Source organism: Pseudonaja textilis, chromosome 14 (assembly GCF_049901715.1).
Source record: "Pseudonaja textilis isolate UNSWEBS1 chromosome 14, rPseTex1.2, whole genome shotgun sequence".
Taxonomy (NCBI): domain Eukaryota; kingdom Metazoa; phylum Chordata; class Lepidosauria; order Squamata; family Elapidae; genus Pseudonaja; species Pseudonaja textilis.
The window spans coordinates 2,500,889-2,512,130 of NC_142003.1; the positions used below are offsets into that span (position 1 = coordinate 2,500,889).

At 50.1% G+C, this 11,242-nt stretch overlaps 1 protein-coding gene across 5 annotated transcripts; it reads left to right on the top strand.

Annotated features, from left to right (window-relative positions):
• Positions 1-549: 549 nt before the first annotated feature.
• On the top strand, positions 550-11,031 carry CHST12 (carbohydrate sulfotransferase 12). 5 transcript variants are annotated; one of them, XM_087912892.1, is made up of 3 exons: positions 1,983-2,042; positions 7,285-7,433; positions 8,707-11,031. In XM_087912892.1, the coding sequence occupies exon 3, from the start codon at positions 8,800-8,802 to the stop codon at positions 10,048-10,050; it is 1,251 nt and encodes a 416-aa protein (XP_087769018.1). In that variant the 5' UTR covers positions 1,983-2,042; positions 7,285-7,433; positions 8,707-8,799; the 3' UTR covers positions 10,051-11,031. The 5 variants fall into 5 exon arrangements, with proteins under 5 accessions (XP_087769020.1, XP_087769019.1, XP_026560142.1 ...); XM_087912894.1 differs by lacking the exons at positions 1,983-2,042; positions 7,285-7,433 and adding an exon at positions 550-591; XM_087912893.1 differs by lacking the exon at positions 7,285-7,433 and having other exon boundaries at positions 1,948-2,042.
• Positions 11,032-11,242: the final 211 nt, after the last annotated feature.

Genomic DNA, 11,242 nt, shown 5'->3' on the forward strand with positions numbered 1-11,242 from the left:
TCCCCTAAGCGACGCCTCGCTTAGCAACAGAAATTTTTGCCTCAAAATTTGTGATCCGTAGGTCAAGGACTACCTGTAGTACCATTTTAGCCGGGGGGGTCTGTCCTGTTTCCGAACAGTGGGGCAAAACTCACCTCACCAATGTCGTGCTTAGCAACAGAGATTTGAGGGTGGTCCTAAGTGGAGGACCAGCTGTACCAACTGTATTTATCCAAGCCCCAATCCCTTTCCTAGCGTGCATTTGCCTGGGTTCAGGAGAAGGGATAAGGGAGGAACTTTGTGACCCTGGACTGCCCCAGAGAGCAAGAAATGGCTGCACTGGGTCCCAGTTCAAGTTCCCAGCGCTCAGTGAGCACCTTAAGGCCTTCGCTCCCCCCGCTTTCAGGCCCCCCTTCCTCAGAGGGCAACGGTGAGGTGGATGTTACCAGAAAGGACACCACATCCGCACCTATATGTCCCTCAAAAGGAAGCCAAGAGCGGCATGCGAATAACAGGAAGTGCACGAATCAACCGATCCTTCTTCTGTTTGCAAGTCAAGGGCCTGAACTTGTTTTTCTCCCGGGGTGGAAGACAATGAAAGAGTCATAGCAGGTTGGTACAAGGCACCTAGAAACTGGGAGGTGGTGAGTTCTAGTCTCATCTTAGGCCTGAAAACCAGCTGGGTGACTTTGCACCGATCACCAGGAAACTGTGAATTCTAGTCCTGCCTTAGCTGTGAAAAGCCAGCTGGGTGACTTTGGGCCAATCACCAGGAGACCATGAGTTCTAGTCCTGTCTTAGGTACGAAAGCCAGCTGGGTGACTTTGGGCCGATAACCAAGAGACTGTGAGTTCTAGTCCTGTCTTAGGTACGAAAGCTGGCTGGGTGACTTTGGGCTGGGTGACTTTGGGCCAATCACCAGGAGACCGTGAGTTCTAGTCCCGTCTTAGGTACGAAAGCTGGCTGGGTGACTTTGGGCCAATCACCAGGAGACCGTGAGTTCTAGTCCTGTCTTAGGTACAAAAGCCAGCTGGGTGACTTTGGGCCGATAACCAGGAGACCGGGAGTTCTAGTCCCGTCTTAGGTACGAAAGCCAGCTGGGTGACTTTGGGCTGGGTGACTTTGGGCCAATCACCAGGAGACCGTGAGTTCTAGTCCCGTCTTAGGTACGAAAGCTGGCTGGGTGACTTTGGGCTGGGTGACTTTGGGCCAATCACCAGGAGACCGTGAGTTCTAGTCCCGTCTTAGGTACAAAAGCCAGCTGGGTGACTTTGGGCCGATAACCAGGAGACCGTGAGTTCTAGTCCCGTCTTAGGTACGAAAGCCAGCTGGGTGACTTTGGGCTGGGTGACTTTGGGCCAATAGTTTGCCCTTAGCCATGAAAGCCGGCTGGGTGCCTTTGGGCCAATCACCAGGAGACCGTGAGTTCTAGTCCCAACCTCTAGTCTAGTCTATTCGGAAGCGGAGAGTATCTTCACAATACGCGAGCCTGCTTGGGATCAGAGCAAAGATACCCGGTGAAAAACTAGGCGCTGGGGGAGTTCTAGTCCTCTCTTAGGCAGTGGGACTTGGGCCAGTCCCTGCCGCTTAGCCCTGGGAGGAGGAGGAGGAGGAAGACGACAAGGCCCCTTCCAAGAAAACTGCAGGGACATTAAAAAACAAACTCCCCCTCCCCACTTGCTGGGAGAAAGTACTTAAAGCCCCTTCGGGATGGGGGGCGGAGGGGAGAGAAAGAAGCGAAGATCGGAGTCGCAGCCCGCCTTCTCCTGCTCTCCCCGAGCGCCGCGGGGAAGAGCCCGCCAGCCTCCGCGCAGCGCAGCGCAGCGCAAGCCTAAGCAGGCCAGGCTTACCGACTCTTGCACGGCCGGGCACCGTCGCGCAGCGCCCGGGGAGCGGCAGGCGGCGCTTTCGTTGGCTGGGAGACCCCCGGGCCGGGCCGGGCTTCTCGCGAGAGGGGCGGCGCAGCCCCAGCCGGAGGAGGAGCTGCGGCCGGGCTGGCCGGAGAAAGAAAGCGGGACGCGCCGCAGCCGAAAGCGCGATCCAGGCAGCGGGGCCGGCCGGAGGTGAGCGGGGATGCCGGGCGCAGGTTGGGCAGGGGATCGGCCACGGGGGTGGGTGGGCTAGATGCAGCGGCGGCGCCTTCTTCCTCCGCGCCCACGTGGGCGCATCTTTGCAAAGCGCATCGCGCCCTGCCTTGCCTTGCCTTGCCTTGCGCTAGCCTCTTCCCATTGAATTCCCTCTCCCGGGCGCGCACCTCGGCTGGATCGGAAGGCAAAGCCCCGCGGGGCGTGGGATCCCCCCCCCTCTCGCAGCCGGGGTTGATATACGAAAGATGCGCAGTGAGGACTTCCGCGGGCGGCAGCTTGGAGATCCCCTGCCTCCCTTGCGCCATCCTCGCTTGGGTTTTTCTCTCTCCTCGAGCAGGAGCGGCTGCTGGCTGGGGAAGGGGGGGCATCTCGACTCCAGATGCTCCCTCTCCCCACCAGGCCTGGCTGGTGGCTGCCTTGGATCTTGGAGAGGGGATCACGCTTCCTCCCGCCATCCTTGGGGTGGGTCTGGGGGTCTGGGATGAGTGCAGGTGTGTCATGATCTCAGTCAAGAGGATGGTGCATCCTCCATGCTTGCTGGAGGTGGTGCGAGCTGGTGGCATCACAACACCCACCTGTGGTTGTGTCTTGGGATGGGACGCCTGTGGCAGGGGTGTATTAACCCTTAAGCAGACTACGCACCAGACCCAAAGAAGGCACCACAAAGTTGAGAATAGGGCTTCATTTGTACAGGGCACCAAGATTTGCCAGTGCTTAGGGGCACCAGTGCCCCTAAGCACTGGCAAATCTTAATCACTTAATCAGCCACTGGGCCACTTAATCACTTAATCAGCCACTGGGCTGTGGTACAAAGCTGGCTTGTGATAAAATACAGGGAGGAGCGGGTCAGGCTTTGTTCTTTCCCCTTACTGGTGAAGACACGACCCTGGTTAGGATTGGAATGGCCGGAGAACAGGGCCATCCCATTGGCGCATCGTGCTGAGCTAAGCCACGGCTTGCTTGAGTTAAGCCAAGGGTCTTCCACCTTGGCAAGTTTAAGACTTGTGGGCTTCAACTCCTAGAATTCCTGAGCTAACAGGACTGGAGGAGGAGGAATTCTGGGAGTTGAAGCCCTCAAGCCTTAAAGCTGTCAAGTTGGAAGACTTGCCACGACGGCTGGGTTAAAGTCTAAAGCTTCGAATTATGGTTTAAGAACCTGGCTGGCCAGCTCCCCACATGGGGCTACCCTGAAGCACACGATGGGTCTTACTATAACCGGTTGGCCACGTTGTCTTTTGCAAATCACGAAGGCCAGGCTTTGTTGTGGGAGGTCCAACTGGGGTGCCAAGATTGGCTGGCTGGGGAACTCTGGAAGTCCACACAGGTCTTAACATTGACCAGGTTGGACATCCCTGAGTTAAACCAGCTGCGTCTCTGGCTGAGAATGGTGCTTTCTCGGTCTTGGGCTTCTGGTGGTGTGCACACATCTTTCAGGAAACGAAAAGGAGGAAGTCTAGAGCTTATTCAAGCCCTTTCTGAAGAAATGGGACACCCAACGCAGCCGTGGTGCTCCATGTTCCTTTGGTAGGACAGCAGTTACTTCATTGCGGTTCCCGTCGTCTTTCTACACGGGGTGCTTGTAACAGCTCGCCTTTTTTGGAGCAAGAGGGAATGATCAAGCAAAAATCTGGAGGCACCTGGATATCTTCACCCTGCCTTTGAAGACTTCTGCGTGGCTTGGGTCTTCAGCGCTCAGGATACTAGGAGTTGTCCTCCTTGTTCCCTGCAAGGAAGGAGGAAAGCTAAGTGGCCCTTAGCTCAAGGGTATCTACCCTTGGCAACTTTAAGACCCGTGGACTTCAATTCCCCAAATTCCCATTTATTTGGAAATAAAATCCGCAATTTGGAACATATATAAGGTTAGGATTTAGAGAGCCACCTCGGTCTAGTGGTTGAGACACCAGGCTGGAAACTGGGAGAGTGTAAGTTCTCTAGTCCTACTTTAGCCATGAAAGACAGCTGGGTGACTTTAGGCCAGTCACACTTTCTCCATCCATCCCTCCTCACAGGGTTGTCGTAGGGACAATAGGAGGAGGAAGGAGCATTAGATAAGCTTGCCACCTTGAGTTACTTATAAAAATAATGAGCTGGATATCCGTGCTTCGCTACGAAAATAGGTGGTCGGGCTTAGTTTTGGGGGAGGAAAATAAGGGGGGGAAAAATTCTGCCTCTGTCTACCAGCATCCATCGGTATTCACCTGGCTAGCGTCCTGTCAGTATGTGAGAGAGTTGAGAGCTGTTTGGAAACTGAAACAGTATTTGCTGTGTGAGCAAGAAGGAGACAGCAAGGAGCCTGGGCGTGGCTTAGCTCAACTGTTCTGTATTAAAGCTGCTTGGTGCTCTGAAAGTGAAACTCCTCTGCTCGTGTTTTGCATTTGGAAAAGATTTCTTTCCAGGTGGGGAGAGGGAGTAGTACTCCTTAGCATCAGAGCATGTTAATAATAATAATAATAACAATATAGGAAATACTAATACTCTGATGGTGATTTCGAAAAACTCTTAGTGAGCCCCTAGAAGCCAAGAGGAACATAGGGGCCAAATTTCAAGTTTGTAGGCTTTACGGTTCTGGAGATTTTGTGATGATGCGTGAGTGGTATTTTGCTTTTATATAGATAGAAGATGATAATAAAGATGGGATACAGGTAAATAAATAGAGTTAGGGAACAACTTCTCCACCCCGATGTCATGCAATTGCTACCCTGACACGTCATTGTGGCTTGTGTCAGTCACCTTAGCGAACAAGTTGAAGATGGATGCTAAGATATCAGAAGGTGGATTAAACTGCATGGCGTAGAACCCAGTTCTGGCTCTCGGTGTTTTTACGCCTTTGGCAAATTTCTGCTCCAGTTTTTTTATTTTATTTTCCCCTCATCCAACTTACATCAATCACGAAGTGCAAATGCTCCTTGCAGATCTGTGATGTCTTTCCAGCTTCTCCGGGGAATGAGTGAGAAAGAGCCTACTTTTCTCCCCGTGGCTTTCCGTGAAGCAAACACTTTTGGGTTCGCTTGAGTTTGTCCAGCATGCCAAATAATTGGTTGCTTTGCTTTGCTTGTTGACCAAAATCCTTGCAGGCCTGCTGAATTTCTATTTTTAATGTGCAACCACTTATGAGTCACCTCAGGTTGGCCCAAGCCTGCTGGGATGATGGAATCCAGTTTCTAGCTAGGGAAAGGGAGTTTGCTTTGGCCAAAAGTGGCCTGTGGATTATGTCCGTGGATATATCTTGAATGGGCCCCTGCTCATCCTGCAGTAGAACATGGGATATCATCAGCGTTGGAAGGGACCTTGGAGGTCTTCTAGTCCAACCCCCCCACCCCACTTCAAGTAGGAGGCCCTAAACCATTTCAGATAAATGGCTGCCCAATCTCTTCTTGAAAACCTCCGGTGATAGAGCGCCCACAATTTCTGGAGGGAAGCCGTTTCGCTAATTGTTCTCCCTGTCAGGAAGTTCCTCCTTAATTCTAGGTTGCTTCTCTCCTTGATCTGTTTCCATCCATCGCTTCTTGTCTTGCTTTGTGGTGCTGTGGAAAATAAGTTGGCCCGTTTTGCTTTCCTGAAGGTTCACAAGTTGCGCAATGCACATTTGGCCTGTAAGCTGTAGATCAAGGGTCTTCCAACTTGGCACGTTTGAGACTTGTGATGTCAACTCCCAGGATTCCTGGGCTAACATGATTGGAGGAGGAGGAATTCTGGAAGGTGAAGTCCAGAGGTCTTAAAGGTGTCAAGTTTGAAGACCCCTGGAATAGATAGATAAAGAGAGGTAGAATAGATAGATAGAAAGAAAGAGAGAGATAGAATAAGAGGGAGAGAGAGAGAGAAGGATAGGATAGATAGAATAGATAGATGATAGATAGATAGATAGATAGATAGATAGATAGATAGATAGATAGATAGATAGATAGAATAGAATAGAAAGAGAGGTAGAATAGATAGAAAGAGAGAGATAGGAGAGAGAGAGAGAGAGAGAGAGAATAGATCAAGGGTCTTCCAACTTGGCACATTTGAGACTTGTGGACTTCAACTCCCAGGATTCCTGAGCTAACATGACTGGAGGAGGAATTCTGGGAGTTGAAGTCCACAGGTCTTAAAGCTGTCAAGTTTGAAGACCCTTGCCATATAAACTTCACTGTTCTAAAAACAAGCCATAGTCGAATGCTAAATTTGGCCCTTGGTTCCTTTTTCTGCTTGAGCCAGGAAAGGCGTCTTAACGCATGACTTCGCATGCTTTCGAACAATAACGGGGCAAGGAAGGGACCCCGCCAAGATCTCGGGTCTGTGAAACTTCAGACTTCTTCATGTGTTGTTGATTTTAAAGTTAGAGCGAAATCCAGAGATACAATCAGGGCAGACTCGTTCCCAAAGCAAACACACCACTCTCCGTGGTTGTTTACATGTTTTCCCTTCCATCTCATGCTGTAAAGAGCATTTCTCATGTCTGCTTCGCTTCCTGTCAGATTCTACAGATGGGATTTTGCAGGAATCCAGCCCGTTTGAGAAGATTCAAAGCACACCCTTGTTGCTTCTTTCCAGAAAGCATGCCTTATTCTGATTTATTTACTTTCCAGGGAGGGATTGGGTCACCCTGCAGTTGTCGGTCAATCTGATCTTAAAACGTCTGATCTAGATTCCTTTTGCCAAATTGTTGTGAAGATTTAGTGATAAAGAAGGGAACAGCTGGACTTCTTTAAAAGGTCTTCCAAAGGAGACAGGAATAAGGGACCAGGATTAAGATTTAAGTTGCTTTTTGCTGAAAGCTTTGCCCACCAATCAAATCAAGCATTGAAAAACTTCAATTCTTTGGCAAGGCTTGAAATTTAAAGTGATTTCCGTCTTCAAAACAGCTAATCTTCCTCACATGGTCTCCTTTTTTTCTCTAAAGTAAGAGTCTCCAAACTTGGCAACTTTTAAGACTTATGGACTTCAACTCCCAGAATTCCTTAGCCAACATGAGGAATTCTGGGAGTTGAAGTCCACAAGTCTTAAAGTGGTCAAGTTTGGAGAACCACTGCTCTAAAAGTGAGTAAGGAGAAGATTTGAGGTAAGCATTTCTTGCGTGACGAAGCACGTGAGTCACTTTTGATGTAGAAAGAAAGTTTCATTATTTGTGGAGAAAGTGCCTTATCCTGGGGATCTGGTTGATTAAAAATAAACAAGCAAGCAAGCAAACAAACAAACCTAGAAACATTTTGTGGCGTTCTTCTTTTTTTGACTGAAGATCCTAAGAGATCAGGACTGCAAGAACCAACTTCTGAAACAAATATCTAGACTCCCATCTATCCCACATTTTTAAAGGAACAGAAACTTCCAAACTCCGCTGGTGGTATCTAATTCGGGATTCAGAAATTCACCGGTTTGCCAGCCGAGGTATTTCAAAATAGGAGAAATAGCAGCCTAGAAACGGATGAAATCGGTGCTGCGGATTCCAGTTTGTGGTGATCGATCGTGTTTACTGAGGGAGAAAGGTTATCACATTATCTCCAGAGGGGAAATTCACTTTTGTGAGAAGTAGCTCTGAAAAGGGTTGTCGATTAAAACCAGTGAGATAACGCAGAATTGGCACAGGAAAAGAGTGAGATGAACTTTGGTCTCTGGAGAGAGTGGGTCAATCCAGAACACACACACAAAAATCAATTTCAGATTAGGGTGATAGTGTCAGAGCAATAATACCACGCACGAAATACAGTTTTAATACAAGTTGTATCTACAGTGGTTTGAACTGGGTTCCACTCTATTTTGTGTTTTTTTTTGGAGGGTCCACCTTTTAAAATTTCGGGTGTGCTGCAGATTGAAATAGACATAACAGCCAATAGATGAGATTCTCTGGAGCTCTGGGTTGACCTGTGGGATCCACAGCACTCTCTGATCCTGCTGTTTTCATGCTGATGTTTCATTACCCAGCTAGGTAATATCATCAGTGCAGCACTGAACATGTTATTGATAACAGAGAATATTTATAGTCCGGGGTTAAATTGTGGTGCTCTCTAAATTTGCTGGTTTTCTTCCAGGCATTTCTTTATCAAACTAGGTAACATCGTCACTGCTTTAAGGGAGTGAGGTTTGTAGAGTGAAGAAAGAGAAGAGGGAAAAATGACTGTGGGATCCTTGGTCCTTTCTGAGCTTGGTGGTTTTCTTGCAGACGTTTCATGACCCAACTAGGTAACATCATCCGTGTTGGAAGGGAGTTGGGTTTATGGCAGGAGGAGGAGGAAGAGAAAGATGAGGTCCTTGGTGCTCTCTGAGCTTGGTGGTTTTCTTATGGACATTTCATGACCCAACTAGGTAACATCATCAGTACTAGATGGGAGAGCATTCAGAAAGCAAACCCTACTTCCTTCTAGCACTGATGATGTCACCTAGTTGGGTCATGAAACGCCTTGCAGGAAAACCGCCAAGCCCCAAGAGCATCAAGCACTCCACCGAAGATACTACCGAGCTGAGTAAGGAAACATCTGCGCGAAAACAACCAAACTCAAAGACCAACAAGGACCCCTCGCATCCCAACCTTCCTCCAGTTCTCCAAAATTGCATTTGATGTCTTGAAGGAGGTTAGGCTGGGGAAGGCTGGCCTGTTCTGTATTTTCTCTCTAATAATGTTTGCGGAAAAGAACATTCACATTGTGCTTGGTACCCCCTGCAGGTTTCCATCGAAGCCATGTTGGATTCCAGAGGTTTTCCGTTGAGTTGGAGATGAGCTCAGGAAGGAAGTAGCTGAAGATCCCACCTGGCAGCCATGACCAAGGCACGGCTTTTCCGTCTCTCGGTGGTCCTCGGCTCCATTTTCATGATCTTGTTGATCATTGTGTACTGGGACAATGTCGGGACAGCGCACTTCTACCTCCACACCACCCTCTCGAGGCCCCAGGGGGCGCTCCCCACAGCGGTGAAGGACAACCCAGGTTCTCTGCTGGAGATGGACGACTTTTTGGAGAACCTTTTAAATTCCAACCTGAAAAAGAACCTCGATCTGGGCTGGAAGGCCGAGAAGCCGAAGCTGCGTCCTTCGAGCAAACCCGGGGCCAGCAACTTGGAGGAGAACGTCAGAGGCTACGAGTGGCCCACCCGGGAAGTCAACATGGTGCTGGACCAAGCAAAGCTGCAGAAGGAGAGACGGCAGATGTTGCAGGACTGGTGCACCAACTCCAGCTTCTCCTTCCCCACCAAGGAGAGGACCTTCGACGACATTCCCAACTATGAGCTCAACCACCTCATTGTGGATGACCGTCATGGCATCATCTACTGCTACGTCCCCAAAGTGGCCTGCACCAACTGGAAGCGGGTGATGATTGTCCTGAGCGAAAGCTTAATGGACCAAGGCGTCCCTTATGTCGACCCTTTGGACATTCCCCGCGAGAACGTCCACAACACCAGCACCCACTTCACCTTCAACAAATTCTGGCGTCGCTACGGCAAGTTCTCCCGCCACCTGATGAAGATCAAGCTCAAGAAGTACACCAAGTTCCTCTTTGTCCGGGATCCTTTCGTTCGGCTCATCTCGGCCTTCCGGAGCAAATTTGAGCTGGCCAACGAGGAGTTCTACCGCCATTTTGCCATCCCCATGCTCAAACTTTATGCCAACTACAGCAGCCTGCCGACGTCCGTGAGCGAAGCCTTCGAGGGTGGCTTCCGAGTCTCCTTCTCAGACTTCATCCAGTACTTACTGGACCCTCGGACAGAAAAGTTGGCCCCGTTCAACGAGCACTGGAGGCAGGTGTACCGCCTATGTCACCCCTGCCAGATCGAGTATGACTTTGTCGGCAAACTGGAGACCTTGGACGAAGACGCCACGTACCTGTTGCAGCTTCTCAAGGTGGACCATCTCCTCCACTTCCCTCCCAGCTACCGGAACAGGACAGCCAACAGTTGGGAGGAAGACTGGTTCGCTAAAATCCCCATGGCGTGGCGACAGCGGCTGTACAAACTCTACGAAGCCGATTTCGTACTTTTCGGCTATCCCAAACCAGAAAACCTGCTCAAAAACTGAGCAAGAACCAGATGGAGGAGTGTTCCTCCCCCCCCCCCCACCGGCCCCCAAATCCCAAAGAATCCTCCTTATTTGATGTCCTCCAAATCAGGGGGTCCCCAATTCCCAGGCTACGGCCTGTTGAGAACCAGGCCGCGCGTGCAGAAGGTGAGTGTGCACAAACTCAGCTCGATTTGGGCAAGCGGTGGGCCCTCGCCCTGTGCGTGTGTGTGTGCGTGAAGCTCCATTCGGGTGAGCGGCAAGTGTGCCCGCTGCTCACCCAAACGGAGCTTCACAGATGCGCGTGAGTGCCAGTGCCCATCAGGTGTACAAATGGGGCACTATGCATCGTGCGAGCGCCCGCCGTTTGCACCAATGGAACTTCACGGCCGTGGGCGAGAACCTGTTGCTCGTGCCCAATGGTGCTGCGTGTGTGAGCACACCTGCCTACCGCTCGCACATGGAACCATTTCCTCTCTCCCCTCCCCCATTCCACCAAGCCGGAAAGGTTGGGGACCCCTGCCCCAAATAACAAGGTCTTTCCAGGTGGACTTCCACAAGTGTACCTTTTTCTACAGCCTTTTACACATCGCTCAGTGGCGAACTCCCGACTCTTCTGCAGGAAAGGGTCTCAAGCCTCAAACAGCCCCCTTTGGGGTTTTTTTTTGTCCAGTGTGACCTCTTTTGAGTTTTGCATTTGTGTTATGATCCGGTGAGTTCTGCCTCTGTTTTATGTTGATGCTTTTTTGGGGTGCGTTTAAAACAAATGGAAAGAAAGAATTAATATATTAAAAAAGAAATATTTAATACGGAGCTTGCCGTGGGAAGGAAGAACGAAAAAGCGTGTCCTCTTACGTTGCTTCTGTTCAAACTCCCCCCCCCCCAAACCCCAGAGGGTGGGATGGGGTGAGAAAAACGCTGCGGGTTCAGAGTCATTGGTGGTAAAACAGCAGATACTGATTCTTGGTTGCAGTTGTGTGCATAAATTTATTTATTTACTTATTTACTTACTTATTTATTTCCTGCCTTTTACTATTTTTACGAATAACCCAAGGTGGTGAATGTATCCAACACAGCTTCCTCCTCCTATTTCCCCACACAACAACAGCCCTGTGAGGTGGGATGGGCTAAGTGAGAAGGACTGGCCCAAAGTCACCTGAGGCAGGACTATAACTCACCGTCTCCTGGTGGTTGGTCCAAAGTTAGCCAGCCG

Bases quoted from the DNA above. Each gene is read 5' to 3' on its own strand.
- CHST12 (XM_087912894.1), top strand. From the start codon at position 8,800: ATGACCAAGGCACGGCTTTTCCGTCTCTCGGTGGTCCTCGGCTCCATT.